The following is a 22,875-nucleotide window of genomic DNA, read 5'->3' on the forward strand; positions in this document are numbered from 1 at the left end:
GTGGAGGCAGCTGGGCAATTATCAGAGATATAAGTGGGGCTTGTAGGATTAAAAATGCCCAAGGAACTATGTGTAATCCTTTAGGGACAGAGCAGAATTGTCACAGGGCACAACACAGGCTGAGCTGAACAACTGGGCTCTGAGAGACTCTTTTAGGAGTTCACTTGGCAAAGGAAATCTTGTTACCTCTCTGTAAAACCAAACCAATCCACCAGTGATGGATATAAACCCTAGACTTCTGCAGCAGAACCAAGGTAGCCCAGTCACAGTCTGAGCAAAGCCCAGGATGCTCTGATAGACACGGATTTACCATGAAACTTGGCCTGCCAGAAGGTCTCACCTGCTCCTGCCTCACTGGGCTTTGCAACTTCTGCTCCAGCATCCACGAGTTCAACCAGAGCTGGATCCAGGGGGTCTGCCCAGAAGTCTTAATGAATGCTGTGTAGTGTGAAATTTTCCCCACCAAAGGGACAGAATTTTGACATCTCCTGCCTCCTGAAAGCAGTCACCCCCAGCTGTAGCTTTCCACCGCAGAGCAAAGGGATGCTGTGGCAGGAGGGATCACGGAAATTTCCACTGTTTCCCTTTCGCTTGGGCTGTTACCCAAACAGAATCATTAATTTGAGTTTACCCTGTCTCCGCTGAACGCAAAAAAAAAAAAAAAAGCCACATTCTGTGTTTATTTCCCCTGCAGGCTGGTTTGCTTAACTTTCTTAGGAAGAGGGGAGGGGCTTCTCAGGAGAAAAGCAGGAGAGCACTGAAACAGCAGTTCAGGGGAGATAAATTAAGATCCTGTGGCAATAGGGCTCTGAAACAGGATGAGAAGGAATTATATGCTGGAGGCTGTTGTTAGTATATTCCAGGCTTGTGCAACAGCCACTTGGAAAACCACATTACATGTTGTGCAGAAGCTCATTAGGCTGAATATTTCAAAAACCAGATTCCAGATAAAAATCTCTGGCCGATTCCTAAGAAAAAAAATTGCTTAATCTAATGTAGAATCATTTAGGTTGGAAAAAGATCCTTAAGATGGTGAAGTCCAACTGCAAAACAAAACTCCCAAACTTGCAGGTTTGGAAACACCGGAGCTCAGCAGCAGCAAGCTTGAGAAAGAATCCAAAAGCGGACACTTGAGAGGGTGCAATTCTTCCGACCTATTTTAGGCAGACTTTTTAGGACAGCGTGGATCTCACCCTTCAATCCCCCTCCTGTATTGGCTAGTTCTCAGGAGGACTAGTTCAGATGGAGATATTGATCCTTGACCAAATAAATAACATCTCATGAGCCTGAGTGGTGCCCGAGCAACACGCTGGGGAATTTCGGATGAACACACTTATCTGCTGTTTCATGTGAAATTCCTTCTCATCTAATAAATTATTTAGCCCTTATGAAAGGTACTACACTTGAAACTGTAGCAGCTCAGAAGTCTTATTTTTGTTCAGGAAGGAAGAGAATAAAACAAGCTAAAGGCAGGCATACCTTCTCACAGTGCTCCATCTGCATGCTCCCGTCCCTCGGGAGGGAATGGCTCACCTTCAGTAGAGGGTCAAAATGAACATTTGTTCCCTCTGCTGAGATGGGCAGGGAAGCTGATCTGGACCCTCTCATGTTCCCTCAGGAGCTGATGGAACAGTCTGCATAGATTTCTCTTTTTTATGGATATACAGTTGAACAGGCCCCCCCCCATATCAGCACCTCTTGCTCTCCTTTCAACTCCTTCCAAAGACAGTGAACTTTTGTCTATGTGTGTGTGCCTGAATGCCTCTAAATGTACATCAATAAGACTCCTTCTCTATCTCTAATAAGGGATTAGAGTTAACACCACGACAAGCCTGTATCAAATGCTTCACACGAACAAGCAGCCAAATGACAGTTTCTGTGAGAACTGTAATTGAATTCACAAGCTGCTGCAAACACCAAACCTCAGCTCTGCTACTGAGCTCACAACGAGCCAGGGGATGGCTGCTGCCATCCTGAAGAGCTGGAGGTGCTCAAGGCAGCCAGTGTGGAGCTGCAGGGCTGAGAATGAAGGAAAAAGGAAAGAGAAAAGGTGAGGCAGATGTGCTGGATGTACACCTGTAGGAGACAGGAATCCTTTGGAAGGTATTCCTGGCCGGTGCAGCACCCCTGGGTAAGGAGGACACGAGGCTTCTGCACTGGAATCTGAGCTGATGTGCCCTCAACAGACAGCTCTGATTCTACAGGACAGGTAAACCCACACGTTCTTAAAATGCCAAAGCACCCAAGTCACTCCTCCATCATTCCATAATGGGAGAGACACAATTCCATCCCACATCCTTGCCATCTTTATTTTTCTTTCCCCTCTCCTGCTGGAGGAACTGATGCTGGGGTGAACAACGACTGTTGGCTCTGAGACAGAACTCGAGCACAGCTCTGCTCTTCCTCTAATTTTCATCTCACAGAGTAATAGAAAAGACCTTATTGGCACACAGGACAATTCACAGTTTAGCATAAGGGAGTGAAAAATGGCCATGAATAGATTCCATAAAAGAGGGGGGAATGAATCCAGAAGGGCAAGGTGTCCTTCCCAGCAGCTTGTTCATTACTTATAGGCAGTTACTGTATTGGAAGCCTGGAATTGTAACAAGTCAATACCAGAGCTCTGTGGGATTTCTCGTCCCTGACTTTAGTGTCTGTATTTATTGAGTGAGGACTGATGGTATAGGGTAATGTAATTTTCCAAGCTTTTTCAAAGGAGCAGAGATTAATGAGCAAGGTCAGGCACCAAAGGCACTACACAGTACTTCAAATCCCCGTTGTTTTGTTTTTTTCCCCATCTCATAAAAAACCAAACTTCCAAACCTTCTAGGTCCCAGGCACTGACTCAGCGACATCCTTTTGAACTTGCTGCTATTTCAGATGAAGGGTGGAGGGGCTGTTCTCCCCTAAGAGAGCAGTTACATGTTCTGACAAGCATCTGACAAGCACCTGACTAAAGTGTAGTTCATTAAGCCTGGCTTGCAGTGGGTTTATTCTCAGGTGTGTAGCAAGGAGAAGGAGTACCCACCTTTTTATAGCCTGTGTATTGATTAATCACACCCACACACCTTCTTATTTTTTTTTTTTTTAATGTGGGTAAAAGCAAGCATGTTTTTCCAATAAAGTCCCCTGTGAAAGGAGAAAGCTGGTCCATATTCCAAGCTCTTTATCGACATCAGGAGGTTATGGAGCAGGGAAGTGAAAATGGTCTCATTATCCTGACAGATGGTGCACTTAACAAACCCACACAAGTACAGTGAGGACACAAAGGAAGGGTGAACGTGCTCGAAGTTCAGCACATTTCTGAGCTGTCAGTGAAGTGGTGGCTGTGGGACCACACTGGCCCACCACCCAAGCTGCTTTCCAGTCCTCAGAGCTGTAACCAACCATTCTGGGGGCATTATTCCTTCTCCAGAAAGGACTGTTCTCCCTTTTCACCCTCCCATCCACAGCAGCTCAGAAAGGAAACTCAGAACACGCTGGAATGGTTTGAGTTTACAAATATACAAATTATCCTTTTTTTTTTTTTTAATGCAAACCCATGTTAAAACAAAACAAAAACCAAGCTTTATAAATGTGAGTTCCCTGGAAGAAAAGAAGGGTTCCTATTAATCCTACCTTGCTTTTCACCTCCCTAAGTTTTCACCCTGATGCCTTTTAACAACGGCTATTTAAAATCAATTTTATCAGGAAGGGTGGGCATTGATCTAGCTAAGTGCTGCAATGGCAATTAGGAAGTTATTAAACCCAGTGCCAGATAATCTAATTGACATGAAAATCTAACCGAGGCCAGGGGATGAAGGTTTCCCTCCTGCTTCAGCTGCAAGTTCATTGCACACATAAAGCTATCTTAAAAGGATATTAAGGCTGCAAAGTTGAACATGAAGAAGTTAATAAACGACTAAAACTAAAGTGACACCACTATGCAAAATTAACTGAACTCACGGGGTGGACAACTTTTAATTCTTGACATGGCAACTTTCGTGGTGTTGGGAGCACGTTGTTTCCTGGATTTAAAGCAAAGAAAAAATACACTCTGTTACAACATATGGGCACCCACATGGCTCCTCAGCACGACTGCTTGGAGCTGTTAGACCCACCACCTCCTGTTTTAATCGTCCTCTCCTTGACTCAGCAGGAGACGGAACGAGCTGCGTGTTTTGTCGGTGGGTTTCATCCAGGACAGGAGCAACGAGGCACTGGGAGGTGTGGGCAGCAGGCTCAGGGGGTTCTTTGCTCACTGATGCCTCTGGATGTGGTGGGTGTTTCTGTTCCATCTCCTCTCTGTGTCAGTTTGGGTCCAGCCCCATCCCTTCCCCAGCAGATCTCAGCAGGGCTGTTTCTTTAATTGGCTAGTCCTAGTCCCCAGAACTGCACCAGGGCATTCCCTAACCTCAGAATTCCAGCCCAGCCCATTCCCACACCAGCTAACTGCTGATCAAATCTGTTTCTCACATCTCAATTCATATGCCCCCTTCCCAGAACCAGTTTCCATCCAAAAGTATCAAACCCCGCCCAATACTCCGTGGTTCCAGTTTCCTGAGGAGACCTTCTTCGTCATTCCATCCTTTGACCTCCCTGCTCCAGCTTCTGTGACCCTCTGGTTCCAGGGAAGGAGGAACATCTCCTCCTGAGCAACTGTGGTCTCTTGGGAATGCAGAAGGGGCACCACCATTCCCTCAGCTTCAGTTCCTGACCAAAGCATCGCTTACAGAAGCAGGAAGTGGCAATAAAGGGAAAAAATTATTTCCCTCTTAAGCCTTGCAAAGACAGTGTTGGTTTAATTTCTTTAGTGGTTACTATTTGGCTCAGTGATGTTGAGTTTTCACGGGGAAAAAAAAAAAAATAAATAAACTGCTTCACTGAACTCACACAAACGCAAGACTTTTGTCTTTCTAAACATTTATAACTTGGCCAGTTTTGCAACGTAGAAAAGTCACATCCCAGATGGCAAATGTAACATTTCTGTTCAAAATGACGAAGGCTCAAAGCAGTCAGGAAAAAAAGGCCACCAGAAATTGTTTTTAATTGCTGGATGTGCTAACATTTTGTGGGAGCCTCATTTTTGGAAACTGCTGGAATGACTTTGCTGAACCCTTCCAAAATAATTCTGCTCGAGGCAAGCAATCAAAATGACAAATTTCAGCCTGAGCAATTGGATTTTGGCAAGGTTGTGTACAACTGAAAAGGGAGCTTTGAACCAGCAGAGTTCAGCAGCTGTTAATTGGCCTTGCCACCAATCCAGACTGCAATAAACAAAATAAATGTATATAATACGAGGAAAAGAATGTAAACTAAACGAAATAAAAGTTATGGATGGCTGGAAAATCTTTAAGAGGGATCAAAACCAGAGGGTGAACGTTACTCTGCTGGTGTTTTGAGAGCTACCAATAATTTCTTGAACGTTTAACCACGAGGAAAAAAAAACAAACCCTGAAAACAGTTGAGTCACTGAAAATGATTACTTAGAAGAAAAAAATTAAAAGCCTTAGTCAGGACCCTTCTTCGGGTGAATAAATATAAATAAATAAATATAAGTACACTCTTTGTTAAAGGCCCAGCTCAAACTCTGCCTGGGAAAATAAGAGGAGGGAAAAGTAGGCAGATGGAGGGAAAAGTAGCACTTGACCTGGCTGGGCTGAAGAAACACAGAATTCTCTGGGGGAGGAGAAAGAATGAGGAGTGAGGTGGAAACGCAGCATGTGGGAGACAGGGAGAAAGCAACACAGAGAAAAAATGAGAGGAAAACCTCTTTTTATGAAGATAAGGAAGAAAGTAAGGAATCACTGCCAGAACAGCTGTGGTGATCTGAGCGTTTTCTGCTGCTTAACTCAGTCTGTGCAACCTCTTCTGACCAGCAAAACCCAGAATATTTGGTGGGGTTTTTTTTAACAAAAAAAATAAAAAATAAAAAATCAGGCTTTCTCCTGAAACAAGTCACCTGGGGGAGCAGAACACCTTGGGGTTTCTTTGAACTGCCTGCATTGAAAGTCTACATCGAGTTCTGCTTTTTCCTGGCACGCTTGGTCGAGCTTATCAAGTGTTTTGTCACATCCAGACAGCAGCACTTCCAACAGCAAAAGGTATCCCTGACACTAGCAAAGGTTTCTGGCAGCTCTGGGCTGGATCACTCCCCATCTCAACAATTATTATACATTTCTAAAACAATATAAATATTATAGCTTTATAAAACAATTATGAAGTCAACGGAATTTTTTAAGTTCTGATAAACCAAAGTCAAGGCTTTGCTCAGCCTTTTTTCGCTGCTTGGCCAGAGACCTTCCAACACAGCAGAATAAAAACAGCTGCTCTCTGTCTCAGCTCAGGGTTAATTAGATGCTGGTTTCTGTTCTGCAAGTTCAATCAAGAAATTTTGCCCCCCAAATATGCTTCATATACTACACAATCCTGCAGAAAACTATTTGCAGCCATAGAAAATTACTGTGATGACCAAAGAGTTGTGGGAAGCCTGAAACAAGGGCCAGATTTATGGGAGTTATAAAACCTTCCCATGCCAAGTTTCAAGTAAATTTGAATCTATTTATACTTTTGGAGAGGAAAACAGTAACTTCTCAGTGATCTTGCATAGTGCCCACTCCAAAAATAATGGCAGTTGTGGATGTGCTTACATTTAGGTTCATTAAAACCCGAAATTTAGAACCAAACTGAGTTGGAATTACAAGCTCACACAAACAGATAGATGGGGAAAGACTACAAAGAAGCACCAGTATCCCTTGATGCAGCTTCCTTCACTGACTTTTTTTTTTGCATGCATCATCCTCTACAGCAAAAAGAGGAAGAATTAATAGAAGGAAAAAAAATAAGTATTCTAATTCCAACTCACCCTGGACCTCAGCCAGTCCACCATGTAATAGCAAAATGCTAATGTTGGCTGCAGTAATCTTCTTAAGATGATGAAGAGAGACCAAAAACCTACACTAATTGTGCTGCATCTCAGAACAGCCTCTAGACTGTGTTGTTCACAAAGTTTGCCTGTGGCAAGGGAGGAACTGGGGGGAAAACTGCCAAAAATTACATTTTCTTTTTGATGTTCTTCCATAATGGAATGTGTGGGGTTTTTTTTAGCTGAGAGACCTCCAGAGGACTCCACCTCATGACTTGGCCTTTCGCTTTTGATTTCTGTGGTCCTCTCATTTAAAAACCCATAAATAATTGAACAGCAAGTTGTGCCACTTTTCTCTGTGGCACAGGGAAGGGTTTCAGAGAGGTCCAGCAGTCACTGCAAAGCCCACCAGACCTCCCACACCTGGGCAGAACAGCTCCAGGTCCTGCACCTGGTCCCACCGGGCACAGGACACAGTATTGTTTCTGGACCATTACTCTCCACATTTCCTTTCCACTGCAGTCTGGCAAAGCTATTTCTTTCTCTTGGATTTGACAGAGAAAGGAATTTAAGGCAAAGGGTTGAGTTTGTCTGAGGAGAGACAAAGTGGTGCTGATGGGCAGAGCAGTGACTCACGACTGACTGGCAAAGCCCTCTGTGCCCTCTGCTGACAGCATCCATCACCCTGTGACAAAAAGGTCCAAGCCCACACATCTTCCATTTGTCTTCTTACCTTCTTGGCTTAAAAAAAAAAAAAAAAAAAAAAAAAGCCAGGAATGTGTTTTCCTTTTCCCATCTACTCCTAGGCAAGCACACGTCATCGCCTCCCAGAGGCAGAGCTCACAGGAGACACACGGAGTTTAGTTAGGAAGATTCACTGGAAAGGTCACCCAGAAATTTCTGCTGATGCAAAATCCAGCTGTCTGCTTTCTGGACATCATTAGGTGAGATCACAACACACACACACACACTGTCTGATGGGAATTAGTTTGCTGCTGCCAGACCAAGAGGTGGCTGCTTCAGGACACCAAAGAGCCTTGAATCCACCTGCCTCAGCCTGGTCTAGATGTCCTTCCCCAGGTGGGTTCTGCCCCCTGGTTATCTGAGGTGGAAAGGAGGTTATCTGATCCTCATCTGTGCTGTATGAACGTGTGTAAGCCAGGATGGGAATGTCTAGGTTGGATATTTGGAAGAAATTCCTTACAGAGAGAGTGATCAGCCATTGGGATGGGCTGCCCAGGGAGGGGTGGATTCTCCATCCCTGGAGGTTTTTAAGATGAGACTGGATGTGGCATTAGTGCCATGGGCTGGGAACCACGGCGGGGTTGGATCAAGGAGTGGACTTGATGATCTCAGAGGTCTTTTCCAACCTGGTTGATTCTGTGATTCCATGGCTCTATGATATGTGCTCCATCATTCCCCAGGATGGGGCCCAAATATACCTGGAGATCTGGAATTACATGAGCTTTTCTCACAGGTACCACACCTGATAACCTACATTCAAGTCTGAAATCAGCCTGAGGCCAGGGGAATAAACTTATCTTCACACTCAATTAATCTCTCCACTCCTACCCCTCTGTTCAGCTGTAACACACAACAGAGGATCCAGCCCAGAATCTTCTCCATAGCTAATTCCTGCTTCCTGTCAGAAACCTGGGTCAGAAACTCTCTGAAGTGTCTACATGGACCATAAGCCAACTTTTAGGTGTCTATCAGCAGATCTGTAACTTAGATTAGAAACTGCAGAGCCACTGTTGGATTAGCACCGACACGTAATGAATTCCAAAATCCCTCAGTAATGCATTGTGATCCTGGCAATTAGCCTGGATTTTAATTAGTTTGTGCTAATGAACATATTTGTACACGTCCATTTTTTTATTGGCAGCTTTTAGGGGAGTAATAAATTGGTCACTGTGGAGTGCCAGTGTTTCACTAAAACCTAAGAAATAATTAATGCTTTCTCCACCCAGAGTCAACCAGCAGTCTCAGGGGTTTTTAGGTATAAATTAGAATGAAAGATGAGATACTCAAAATACAGTCAGAGCACTCATTCATCAACTGTGATTAAATATTGTTACAGGGAGACCCTGCAGAAGTGCTGCGAGCTGAGTTCCGCTCACTGGACTCCCCGATCATCTCCCAGGAGCTCCCAGAGCATCCTCGCCCTGTTTTCCACTGCGACTCTTGAAATGCCTTTTCCATATCTGGTGCTATCCCTCTTTCTTCTTTCCTTCAGAATTCCTCCTTGGAAAAAATCTTTTTCTCGGTTCTTCCCATTCGTAACCTGCTGTGGGCTGGGGGAGAAACGAACCAACACCAAATGTGCTTGGCTGAAGCAAATGTTTCCCTCAGATCCAGCATCCCAGCTAGCAAAGACCTCGAGCCAGAAAATATCTGGATGTTTTCAAATCCATACTTTTACAGAGAAAATGGCTGCGAGAGCTGGCACGAGGTAGGAGGAGCAGCCAAATCTAAATAAGGATGGAGTTGTTCGGGATGGATTTAAGGAGAAATTAAATCAGGTTCAAAGCTGACACTCTGAAAAGCCTTGTTGAGCATCCACTTGACTCCAGAGACAGTGCTCTAGATAGAAGTATTTTTATTTTTATTATTCTTTTTATTATGTTTTATTTTTGTTATTTATTAATTTTAGTATTACCTAAAAATTCCTCAGCCTTGACAGAGCTGAACAAATTAGAAGTCTAGACTGGATTAAGATCTACAAACACCAGGCTCTCCAGAGAAGCTCATTCTGACAAGTACCATGTCACCAAAAAATCACATTTTTCTGTTGATAGCAAACAGAGCTTTATGTCCCTCACACAGGTGCACACCCAGAGAGCCAGGCAAGAAGAATTTCACCCCTAACCTGTAGAGAGGGAGCTTAATAATATTATAGAGCTTATATTTTTTATATATATATATTTTTATATCTTAGAGAGAGAGCTTAATATTATTATAATTATTATTAATATTATTAAGAGCTCTGTCTCAGCACAGGAACCCAAGACACAGGTGGGCTGACTTTGAGACATCCTTCTCTTCCCTTGCACAAGCAACCAAAGCATTCCAAGATCCACTCTAAGCACCAAGACTGCTGTGCCAGTTCCTGCTGCAGCATCTCATTCCTTCCTCCCTCCTTAACTGCCTTTTGTTCTGGTCACTTGTTCAGCCACATTTCCATCATGTCTGTAACACTCCTGCTGCTCTGAATTCTGGTGCCTGCTCACACAAGGGAGCTTGATAACACCAAATTACCAGCTAATTTTGGAGCACGGAGCTAAGTGCACGAAGACAGCTGTGTGCTGCAAATTAAAGTCTTAAAAACCTTCAGGAAAAAAAAAAATATGATTAATCATTTAGCAAATCACCAGCCCTTAAGTAGAAAAGTATTTTCATTCCATTTACAAACCCGAGCTTTCTGGAAAACTGAACCAGCAGAACAAAGAGAAGGCCTGTGGTGTGAAGGAAAGCAGATCGTGTGTGCAGTCAAAAGAAAAGTGATGTTTCCACAACAGCAAATCCTGGTAACCGCTGCTGTGCATTGATTGTGTTCCTCTTCCATTTTTCACCTCCACTAAATTAACAAAAACACGCTGCTCAGCCGTATCCACCTCTTGTAGCCTTTTAATCACTTGTTGTTAAGTGTCTGGGAACAGGTATAAATTGATCTCCAACTTGGGCAAGTCACTCCAGCTCCATGAAATTCCCAGGTAAATATTCCAGCTTATACTGTCTCAACAGCCCCAAACCGTCCTTGAGGATGTGGGGGCAGATTAACTTCAGAGGTGACTTCATAGCTTTTACCAGGGTTATTTAAGGACTGCCTTGACCCCCTGTCCTTGCTTTGGGTTCCTACCAGCACCAAGGCAGAGCTGAATCCCTCCTCCCAGGAGTGTTGATGGCAGCAGGTTTTCCAATCCCTGCACAATTGTGGAAGGCAGCCAGTGCGTGTCAGCTCCGTGCCAGCCATGGAAATAGGGCTCCCTCTCCCTGGTGCACAGTCAGGCAGCACGCTGATAATTGCAGACTGATTTCCAAAAGAAATATGGCACTTGTCAAAGGCATAATTTCAGTGCTGTCTTTCCTCATTAACACTTGACGGGAACTCCAGCGCGTTTATGAGTCACCCAAAAGGCAAAACCCACCAGCATCACCAAAGCTTTATTTGCTTTTTCTTAATTTGATTTTTTCTTAATTTCTAATTGCTGATTTTTTTTTTTCTAATGACCTAGGCTAACTTTTACAGCCACTTTCTCAGAAAGGAGCAGGGCTTTTACCACCTTTCAGGTGCCCAAATGCCCACTGAATTAGGCAGCTCTGAAGTGCCACGAGTCCAGAGCAGCAGGAACTGCAGGGAGTTGGATCCAAGTCACTCTGCTGTTGTTTGAAAGGACAAAACTGAGACAAAATCTTACCCAACAGGGAAGAAGGGAGTGGCTAAACTGAACTAAAAGTTCGGAAAGGCCAAACAAAGAGTGGAACAGGCCACAGAATTTTGGAAAAGACCTCCAAGAACATCGAGTCCACCCTGTGCCCCATCCCCACCTTGTCCCCCAGCCTAGAGCACTGAGTGCCACGGCCAGGCCTGCCTTGGACACTTCCAGGGATGGAGACTCCAAATCTCTCTGGGCAGCCCCTTCCAATGCCTGACCACACTTTCCAGCAACAAATTCCTCCTGGTGTCCAACCTGAGCCTCCCCTGGCACAGCTGGAGGCCGTTCCCTCTCATCCTGCTGCTGGTTGCCTGGGAGAAGAGTGACCTCCACCTTCAGTCAGTGCAAATATGGAAATAAAACAAGGACAAAGGAGCACACTGACACCCTTTTTTTCCAGGCAGTTCCACTGCTCCTCCATCTTCTTGCTGAACCAGGTTTTCCTGGCAGTACGGAAAGGTTCCAGATGTGTTTGTGGGGGTTATTAGCACCCCCAAAACCAAACCGAGATGGGATTCACTATCAACCACTGAAACTAAGTCACAAACCAGAACAATTCACAGTGATTTCCTTGGGCTGCTTCTCATCTCAGTACTGTAGGAATGCTGCACTTCTACTGATTTCCACCTCCTGCAAAGGAGCAGGCAGTGAGTGACCACATGCAAGTACATAATATTTAATTTTACACACGTGCTCGTGTCTCACTTTCTAGAAACGCAGCCGAATTTTTGGGTGTGCCCACTTTGAGCCCCTCCCCTGTAAACAGGCACACAACGTTCCCAAGCTGCACTGCAGGCACTGTGTGCAAAACAGAGATCCCATAAATTAATCAAGTTATTCCTGTAGCAAGCTGGAAAAAAAAAAAAAGAGATGAACCAGGGCAAGAATTGTTATTGTTATCTCTATTTTTAAATACTTGGAAGACACTCAGTTACTACGGTGGTGAGGACCATATAAGTACCTAGACAGTGTAGCAGGAGTGTTAAGTGTGAGGATTTTCCATCTGAAAGGTGCCAGCTAGATAGGACCTTTTCCTCTATAGAGAAGAAAAAAAAAGGGGGGAGGAGAAATATAATTTCCTATTTTTAAGTCTTTAAAAAGCAAGTTTAAAAAGATGAAATTGTTCTGCTATGGTCGTGCTGTTCTGCTCTGGGTTTTTTTTTTCCCCCTGTGGGATTTCTGCATTTAATTTGCTCTCCTGGTACTTTCATGAGATAGGAAACCATTCCTTTCCTCTCCAGTGTGGTCCCAGGAAGGAAAAAAAAAAAAACAAAACAGAGCAAAACATGCAAGAAAAAGCTGCATAATTAAGATTATATAGCAACATACAGACAGACACCCTTCATGTGCTCCGTGTGGGAAGATGGACTTATTTGGGAGTCATGAGAGCAGCTATAAATGACACACCAAATGAAAAACTTGTGGGGAATTCCAAAGACAGGACACAGGCCAGACTACACGAGCACTGCTATTAATTGATGAATTTCTTAATGCAATGCTTTTTTTTTTTTTTAAATATTCTTCTGCCTAAACGTTTAAAAATGAAAGTTTTTCATCACCAAAGTGCAGCTGTAATGCACAGTAGCAAAGCCATCTTGTCAGATAACAGAAAGAAAAAGGACAATATCTGCTCTCTTAGAAATATTACTTTAGTTTAGATTAGTTATTCTGATTAAACCCCACCAGAGGGTCCTCTCTGAGAAATCAGTTGATGAACTGATGATGATGTATGAACAGACACGTGGGGACAGGTGAAGTCCCAATGAAGGAGTGTTTGTGTTATCTCCTGCTTATCCCCGGCCTCCAGAAGTGCAAATTCACCTGGCAGAGGAAATGAAGTTCATGGATAATTCCCCTTTTTTTCCTCTCAGCATCCTCCCTAGGGAAGATCTGTGAACAATCCAAGAACCTGCTTATTAAAGACTCAATCTGCCTTCGGCTGAGCCTGCCTGGAGGGATGGGCAACTTCCAGCCTGGGAAAGGGGAGAGACACACACCAGGAGAGGACCTGAGACATACTTGGTTTGGTTCTGGGTAAACTTTCTGTGTAGCTGTGGCCAGGCAAGTGCCTAAAATGAAAGCAGATGAGGTTTCCTGCAGTGTTTTTGCCGTGCCTTGAGATGGGATTTGCCTAGAACCGATCACTTGGTGAATTTTTCTCCTGACTCCCATCTCCACTCCCAGCTACAGATCGTGGTGTGGAGCTCTCACAGGGTTTTTACACCTTTTCCCTGAGCCTGAGTGATCTGGACATGGCCAAATACAACTTGTGTAACCCTGCTGAGGGTTCAAACACTTTTGCACTGAGGCTCTGTGAAGGTGTTGTGTTCTCTGGTGGTTGCACACACGTCTAGGAATGTTGCTGAGACACGGACCTTCTATTTTAAGAGATGGAGTGGATGAGGTACAACAAACCATTCTCATCTCACTTCCCAAATTCCCACTAGTGCCAGCCAGATTTGTGTGAGATAGGACAGAGTTTGGCTCTGGATACAGATTGAGAGAAGGAGAGGAGAGGCTCCATTACTGGCAGAGATCATATTCCATGAAGCACCACTTTTAAGGGATGAGGGAATTTTAGAACACCCCAGTGAAAAGCGACAATGCAAGGTAATTTTCCTCCCAACACTCAACCTAACACCCAGGAAAACTCAGTATTAATTAATTATCTTCATATAACACTCCCCGTTGCAACTTCTGATTAGTGTTGTGGGGATGAAATATTAGAGAGAAGCAGTCTGAAGATGTTGGGGTTTTTTTTACATTGATTCAGCAGCTGCTTGCAAAACCCCGTTCATCTTTTGCCACACAAGCAATGTTCTGTGGGAAAGACAAAATTCACTAGCCCAGGCACTGTCCCCCTCCTGTGACTAAGGAATGTGACTTCTAGACCCTGGAAGACACAGCAAATCATGTTCCATGAGATCCTCTGAATATTTACACAAATTGCCCTCATGTGTTCCCTCCCTCTTTTTTTCCACAAGTAAGTTTATTTGTAGGGCTGTTCCCAAAAACAGCACAGTGGTTTTGGTTTTTTTTTTTTTTTATGCAGTCATTGGAGAATATTAGTGGAAAATTAATTTTGAGTTCTTAAACAGATATTTATATTAGGCCATCCTACAATAACGATCCTGGCCTCTAGCCAGGAATGGAAGCTCTATTAAGCAAAGCACTTTACATAAATAACTAGGAGGATGATTATTTACTCTGTCAGACCTGGAAAGAGTTTTTTATTCCTGAGTGCACCGTGAACAAAGAGCAGAATTTCCCAAGTTTCTGGAGTAGAGGAAATGGGTGTATGGAATGTTGATAACATTGGAAGATTCACATCCCTCTACCAAGAAAGATTGCTAGAGTGATCCCTCTATTGCCACACTGGTTTACAATTCTTTACCATGTTTTCTAGAAGCATTTGGGCTAAAGTGAGTTTAGATGACTCCATTTTTAAGATGTAAAATATAAGAATTTACTTATTAACTTCTCTGTGTCTTTATCCTTATGTAGAGGCATCCCATGGAGAGGGCAAAATGCAGAGTGTTTATTCATTTGTAGCTTTCTGGGTGGCCCCAAGCAGAGCTCCTACACTGACAAGTGCTTGGGAATGCACGAGGAGAAACTGAAAAGAAGGGATTCACCTTTCCAATATAACTGAAATCATGCCATGATTGGCCTGATCCACCATCACATCCATAATTTTCATTTCGCTCGGAGCCGGGAAGTTACAGAATTCATCCCACGAAAACACGTATTTTGTTGTTATAAATATCCCACGTTACTGAATGATAAATCTGATATTCCAAGAAAATTATTAACAGACTCCAATTAATAACCACATGCCTCGTGTTCCAGCAGAAGAAAGAGCGAGGTCTATTAATAGGAGCAGGAGTGATTCTAAATCCGAAGATGGAAATAATTGGTTCTGATGCAATTGTTTCCCTGGCAGTTGTGCTGGGCTATTAAAGAGTAGATTGTATGATAGCAGCTTGCAAATTACATTGAAAAAAAACCCCAAAAAAACCCCAAACCAAACCAAAAAAAAAAAAAACACCACAGGGCAATGTGAAACAGAACAAGAAGTGACAAGTGCTAACCTACAAAGGAACTTGGTGACATTGCCAAGGTAGCAGGAATAGTAAGGGGGGAACATTCTGTTTTCATTTAGGATGCATCTGCAAGCGTTGATTGTCCCAGCTAATCAAACCAGGTGAGCAAAAAGGAAATTACAGCTTCTTGTCCCGCATTGAGGTTTGTGGGGATAGCACTGCTCTTTTCCCTTTGGATTTTTTACCACAGAGAGCAGCTTTATATTGTAGAGCTTAGAAGGTCTGTTTGCAGAGGTATTCACAAATAAATAGCTCTTGGGTTTCAGGTAGACTGAGGTCCTTCCAGACCCAAAGAGGTTATGGCAGCTACAGTCATATGGCTCCTCTGTACAAGTTGTTTTTATACAGGTGCTTCTGTACACAGAGCATTGCTGTGTGTAATAATTACATTATTAGGGTGGTGTTGCTTTAAAAATAGCCCTTTGACCAGTTTTCACCCAGGAAAACCAGTTTATGTGATTTACTCCAAATAACACTTTCGTTCTTCCCACTCTAAGGACAAAATTAAATTACATACACTTTCCTGACAGCAGGAGAGAATGTTCTGGATGGAAATGCTACTCAGCATTACACAGTGCCCACTGATGCACCAGAAACTCTTCCACGGACTTCACCAGCCACGGATGCACCGTGAGAGCACATTGCAATGCAACACAAATCACCACTTGACTTTGATCATAACCCGTAAAAGGACAAACCACAACTTGTTTAAAAGGTCAAGATTGAAAAATGTCATCTTGGAACTTGACCAGCATCCAGTAAGGCCACTAAAGATTAACAGCAAAACCCTTAATGTGAGCAGAAGTTACCCCAACACGAGTGGTTTTGCAGTATTTACAGTACTGATGCACTCTCAAGAACTGCCAGGCTCGTTGCTGCAAAACATCCTTGTAGGCAAACTGGGGAAGTGAGGGCTGGATGAGTGGGCAGTGAGGTGGATTGAGAACTGGCTGAAGAACAGACCCCAGAGGGTTGTGACTCATGGCACAGGATCAGGTTGGAGGCTGTCACCAGTGGTGTCCCCAGGGTTCACTGCTGGGCCCAGAATTGTTTAATTTGTCTGTCAATGGCTTGAATGAAGGGGCAGGTGCCTCCTCAGTAAGTTCACTGGTGACACAAAGGTGGGAGGAGTGCCCAATACAACAGGTCCTCCCTTCAGGAGGACCTTGACAGGCTGGAGAGATGGGCAGGGAAGAACTGTCTGAAATTCGAACAACAGCAAATGCAGGGTCCTGCACCTGGGGAAGAACCACCCCAGGCACCAGCACAGGCTGGGGATTACCTGCTGGAGAGCAGCTCTGGGAGAAGGACTTGGTGGACAAAAAGCTGTCCCTGAGGCAGCAGTGTGTCAGGGGGCCAAGGAGGCCACTGGGATTCTGGGATGCATGAGGAAGAGCATTGGCAGCAGGTCAGGGAGGGGTCCTGTCCCCCTGTGAGGCACATCTGCAGGGCTGGGTCCAGTTCTGGCTCCTCAGGACAGGAGGGATGTGGAGCTGCTGGACCTGGTCCAGGGGGGGGTGATATCTGCAGGGATGGAGCATCTCTGGGAGCAGGAAAGGCTGAGGGAGCTGGGGCTGTTCAGCCTCCAGAGCACACACTGAGAGGGGACCTCCCCCAGGTCTGTGGGGGCTGCAGGGAGGGGGCAGAGGATGGACCAGGCTCTGCTCGGGGGGGCCCAGCAATGGCACAAGAGGAAGGGGCAGGAACTGATGCCCAGCAAGTTCCACCTGGACAGGAGGAAGAACTTCTTTGCTGGGCAGTGACCCAGCACTGAACAGATCACCCAGAGAGGGTGTGGAGTCTCCTCCCTGGGGATATTCCAGAACCCATCTGGACACAATCCTGTGCCATGTGCTCTGGGATGACCCTGCTGGAGCAGGGAGGTGGGACCAGATGACCCCACTGTGGTCCCTTCCATCCTGACCCATCCTGTGTGGAGGCAGCTCCTTCTGCTGGAAGGGAGGTTTGCTGAGAGCAACCACTGCTGCTGTGCTTAAATCAGGAACCAAACACAATTAAGGATATCTTGTGCTGTCTGACAAAGGTCAAACAAGAACATGCATTCCTGTCCATCAAAACTATCCCTGCTATCACAGGAACCTTCAGAGGTTGAATTTCCCTGGATGCTGCACAGTGACAGCAGGGCCATACACGTCTTCAAAGAGGGACAGTGCTGATTGTCACGGTCATTAGTTTTATTTTCTTCAGTTTCAGCCTAGCCCAGAGGCAGACCCAAAGTTCATTTTCTGCTGCAATGCACGAACAAAGCTTGACCCACAGCGGTGTCCTCACCGTGTGAATCAAACTCTGACAACAGCCAAGCATCTTTATTTGTTGTTTGGGCCAGTTTTCAGCGGCTTTTCGTGATCTGTAAACAAGAGCAAGGACAGCAACCAGCCTAATTTGCCTTTGCAAACATTGTGGTGGCATGACTTTCTTCCCTTTTTCTTTCTTTTCGAGGAGATGAAAGGGCTTTTTGTTTCTCCACCCTCCCCCCCTTGTCAACAAGAGGGAAAGTTTCCTTTTGACAGGGAAACAAACACTCAAATAAGATGCTAATAACATCTAAGACATGGGCATATTGAAGACTTTCTGGCCAAAACACATGCAAAAAAAAAAGATTTATATTGTGTATGAAGGTTTACAGCACACCCCAATTTTCAGAGGAATAAATTATGTCTGCTTGAGTTCTAACTACACAGGGCTAATAAGGACAAAGAGTTATACAGTTCTGCTTCTTTGATTTAGAATTCAATCTCAGGTTCAAAGTTCTGATTCTGCTTTATTTTTATGCAAGCATGTGGGTTGGGGAGATCAGAGGAATCTATTCCATCTCCCCTGCTGCTCCTGTATTTTATGTAGGTGACAGTTTTTCTGTTATAATTTCATTACAAAAAATAATTGGTATCTATTTGCCCAAGATTAACTGTGCATCTGCCTCTATATTATACAAAAAATTATGCTACATCCAGAATCATATATTTCTGTGAATTAATGACACAGCCCTTGCTCACTCAAAATCCCCGTTGAGGAAAAAAAGAATTTGCTTTTAAAAAGGACTGCAGGATCAGTAAATCTAAGCTAAACTTGACAACAGGACCATTTTATTTGGGAAGAAATTTTTTTATTTGGGAAGGAATTCAAGGCAAATGAGCCCAGCTCATAATGTGCTCAAACAGAAAAGAGAAAAACAGGCTTGCAATGCTGCCCCAATGGCTGACATAATTTTGCTTGCTTTCCTTTCCTGTTAACTTGAGAATGCAAATTGCTTTGCTGTCAGGGTACATTTGTTCCCACTAATTCAAGACGCTATAACAAGCCAAAATATTTATTCTTTTTTTTTTTTTTTTCCCTCCGCTCCAATTTGTGTTTTTTATCATACTGGGAGCATCATCCACGGATTTCATTTACTGGAACATTGTGCAAACAGCCCTGACGGGAAAGTCACCTCCCTGTGATAGGAAAACTATCCATAAAGGAGGCTCTTAATGCTTTGGGATGTGTTGCCTCAAAGGGCCCCAAAATTCTATTTAGACCGACACTTAAAGGCCAAATATCCCAAATAACTGCTCAAATAACCCATCTGGAAAACCCTGGGCTTTTCAGAGGATTCTTCCTGCTTTTCAGTAGATGGGATGGACACCAGAACACATCCTTTTAATTAGAACTGGATGAGCAAACAGAAGCAGAGGGGATATTTGTATAGTTCAATCCTCATGCTGTTCATGAATATCTTCCAACTGATGCTGCCTCGTTTTCAGCTGGGTATACAATAGCACTGATCAAATTGTTTTCCTCTGAAAAATGATAACTGGATTTTGATAATTTCATCATTTGTATGTAAAGCACTTCTGCTCCTATAGGAAATGAGATTTCAGCTAAAAAAAAAAACCAAAACCATTACTGTTTTCCCTGAAAATTCAGTTTTGCATTTTTCTTGGGGGGTGGAGGGGGAAAATCAACATTTCCCAATCAGAATTGTTTGGGCCACTTAAGGGGCTGAAATTGGTTTCTTCCAGCTCCTTTGTTAATGTCTGAAACAACCCAGTGAGTCACCCCCTTAGAGCAGTGGGTACAAGTCCAGATTCACTCCTGACAAGTGCTGAAGTTCAGAGCCTGTTTGTCATCTGCTCCTTCCCTGTGAGCTGCTCCATCCTTGGCCTCTCTGTAACAACACTCAAACGAGCTCTGCACAAGTGGCTTCTGACTTTGGTATCTTAGTTATGGGCCTAAAATTAGAGGGGGGGATGAATCAGACCACAGAAATTCATGAACAAGTCCTTTTTAACCAGATTATTTCTCTTCATCTCCCCCATTCACGGAGCAGCTGCTCATAATACTTAACCTCATCTCCTGGTGTCCTTTCCCCACGTACCTCATCTTGTTTTTTAGTCTCATTTTGATCTGTTCTGACTTCCATGGAGTCCTTTGGTTTACCACAGTACGTGCTCAGAATCAGGTCTCTGCTTTTAGTAAAGGATTCAGACATAAAAACATGAAGAAAACAAACCCACTGAAGCCCTTCCAGTCTTGAAAACACAATCAAAAGATAAGATATGAAACCAAAGCCCTTTGCTACCAGACATCTATCAAATATTTTGGCTCAGTCTTATTCAATATTCTCCATCAAGAAATAAAGTCTGCCCTTACCATTCTCACCAGACGTCTTGTCTTTTCCATTTGTAGCTCCGGTTCCTTGTCTCTGTCAGGGAGAAAAAAAAAACCAAAACAAGTGGTTAGAACACACTTAGACTTGCATTTTCCTCTTGGAATTACTGGAAGTTACACCTGGATTTCTCCTATTAACGTTGGATGATCACTGACTCTCATGAAACGTTGCTTTAAGCACGACCAGTCAGGACAGGAATGTTTAGTGCCGTTTAAAGGTTGGACTTGATGATCTTGGAGGTCGTTTCCAACCTAACAAAGGACTTATATTCTGTGATTCAGGTAGAGCTGCATCACTGTGTGCCCCTGGATATAATTATCCCATGTTAATGATGGGATATGTGTAATGAAGCTTCCAGCAGTGTAAGGGTTTGATCTACAATCCATCTCATCTCCTCATCTCCCTTCTGTGCCTCCCTGTCCGTGGCTCAGGAGGATTACAGGGATGCTATGAGATTTTGCAAGGAGCAAATTCTAAGGGCCAAAGCCCATGGAGAAGTCAATTTGGCCAATGCCATAAAAAAAAGACAATAAAAATGTTTCTGTAAATATATCAGCAACAAAGGAGAATCTCCTTCCTTAAGAGATCCATTTTCTGCTTTGGCCGCAGGAGAAGATGGAACTTCCCACTTCAACTCACTCTCTGTTCAAGGAACAGCCTCCTGAATTTCCATGAGACCAACTGATTTAAGTCACCAACAGCAGTGCAGCCCAAATATTCACAGTGGCAGGGCTGGACTAGTGTGGTTACACTGCCAGGGAACTTCCCAGCTTAGGAACGGTCACCCTGTGAAAATTATTCTGTGTCCCCTAGAAAGCATCTCCCAGGCACTTTATAGCATCTTAAGGTACTTTGGCAAATACAGCAAGACTTACATTTCTTACACAAAATTATTCATATTTGTTTAAAGAAATCATCCTCAAGGGTTATACATGTAAAAACCCAGGAGTGTTAAACTCAGGGAGCAAATCCAGCTGCATTCAGCCATCGGAGGCAGAGCACCCTCCTGCATGAGGGAGGTTGAACAGCTACAGCAGCACTGCAAACCAAATGCTTTGTGCCAAGACATGGACAGTGTCGGTTCTCTAGTGAAAATTCACACAGACATATTTGTCTGGAGTGTATATTATATATTTATCTGCTTAAAACCCTCTCTGCTGCTCTGCTTTCTGCCCTTCATCTCCCAAACACAGTGGTGTTTCCAAGGTGCTTTTTGTGTATGGAGACGATCGCGGTGCACAAACAAAACCTTCACGTGCCCTTAGCTCTGACACAGAAGGGGGAAAGTAAGTTCTTCCACCCTCTCAGGAGAATACAAGAGCTACACATGGTTTCCAGTGGTGTCCCATCTCCTTCTCCAGGACAGATTTCAGTGCACCTGTCTCGTCTCTGCTGGCTCTGCCTCATCTCTCCCAGAGAACACAACTCTGAGTCTCAGCCTCCCCCCAAAATGAAAATGCATTATTTGTTCCTCCCTGGAGCCTCAGAGCCCAGGCAGGACGGAAAACTTCACCAGTAACAATCAGAGAAGGGGATTCTGAAGGGATAAACATCTTTGACAAAAGCATAAGTTACCAACGGCCAGAAATCAATGAATCCACCCAGCAATCAGTTTTGCTAAGGACATTAACCTTTATGACTTTGTTTGGTTAATATTTCAACTCCAATCAACATTTTAATTTTAGTGTTAATTTATTAGGACCTCCTCCCTCAAAAACCCAAACTACTGGATTTTCCCTTCAAGAAAAAGGTACCTATATTGCTTTTTCCTCCCCTGTACATTTTTTAGTGCTTTTCCAAGTTGTCTTATTTCCTGAGCATTTGAGGCTGTGCTACTTAGGCTTTATGAAAGCTTCTCTTTCCTCCCCCGGCTATACCTGTCAGGTTTAGTCTGCTATTGATGGAGTGCTGGAATATGGATTCACACATTTATTTCGTGTCTCCAGACTTCCCCTCGGGGAGAGGGGAATATTGTCAAGGAAAATGAATAAAAACTTGGGTTTGGTAAATGAAGGTTTTTCTATTCATGAGGTCACGGTACTTTTCTTTAAGCCTGAAATCAGCTGAACTATTTTACAGCCATTTGGTTTGATTGGTGACCAGTGGACTTCTACAGGAGGAAGCCTGAAAGTCTGCCAAACCAACTTCTGACAGCTTTTCCTTTAGTTATATGGGTATTTGGATCCATAAACCCTGTGCTGTCTTCCAAGTGACTGCAACGGATTTGAAAGTGAGAACCAGATTCTCATTGACAAGGCACTGAAACTTAGGAAAAAGCCACTTAGAATGGGATCATCCTCCTGCAAAACCTTTAGCCTTTCATTTCAATACATTCAGTGGACCTGCTTTTCAAAACATTTTCAAGATGTTGGTGTTATTGGCAGCTGGAGCTTCTTTGTTCTTTCATCACCTACTGCAGGCTCAGAACAAAGTTGAGCTTTCCAATGTGCTTCAGAGCACAGGGGGACTAAACATGAGGGGGAGTTACTGCAGGTGTTTTCAAGAGGCAGTGGATGAAAGCCCTCCAAGAGTTGGTGTAAAAGGTATTGTCCTCAGATGCAAGAGATCAAATTTAAACCACAGAAATACAAGAAAAATGATATTAATTTCTAGGGTCTGATGCTTTCACAGGATGGGTCAGGACGGAAGGAACCAAAGGTCATCTGGGTCCCACCTCCCTGCTCCAGCAGGGCCATCCCAGAGCACATGGCACAGATTGTGTCCAAATGGGTCTGGAATATCCCCAGTGAGGAGACTCCACACCCTCTCTGGGTGATCTGTTCAGTGCTGGGTCACTGCCCAGCAAAGAAGTTCTTCCTCCTG

The 22,875-nt window shown here is 44.0% G+C and overlaps 1 protein-coding gene across 1 annotated transcript in view; it reads right to left on the reverse strand.

Annotated features, from left to right (window-relative positions):
* The window catches only part of PCP4 (Purkinje cell protein 4), a 51,942-nt gene that overhangs the window by 11,687 nt on the left and 17,380 nt on the right, over window positions 1–22,875 (reverse strand). The window contains exon 2 of the mRNA XM_050332901.1: window positions 20,034–20,085. Coding sequence (XP_050188858.1) covers window positions 20,034–20,085 — 52 coding nt within the window. The remainder of the gene's footprint in view (window positions 1–20,033; window positions 20,086–22,875) is intronic.

Source organism: Myiozetetes cayanensis, unplaced genomic scaffold (genome assembly GCF_022539395.1).
Source record: "Myiozetetes cayanensis isolate MyiCay16 unplaced genomic scaffold, myiCay2020 scf5-8, whole genome shotgun sequence".
NCBI lineage: Eukaryota > Metazoa > Chordata > Aves > Passeriformes > Tyrannidae > Myiozetetes > Myiozetetes cayanensis.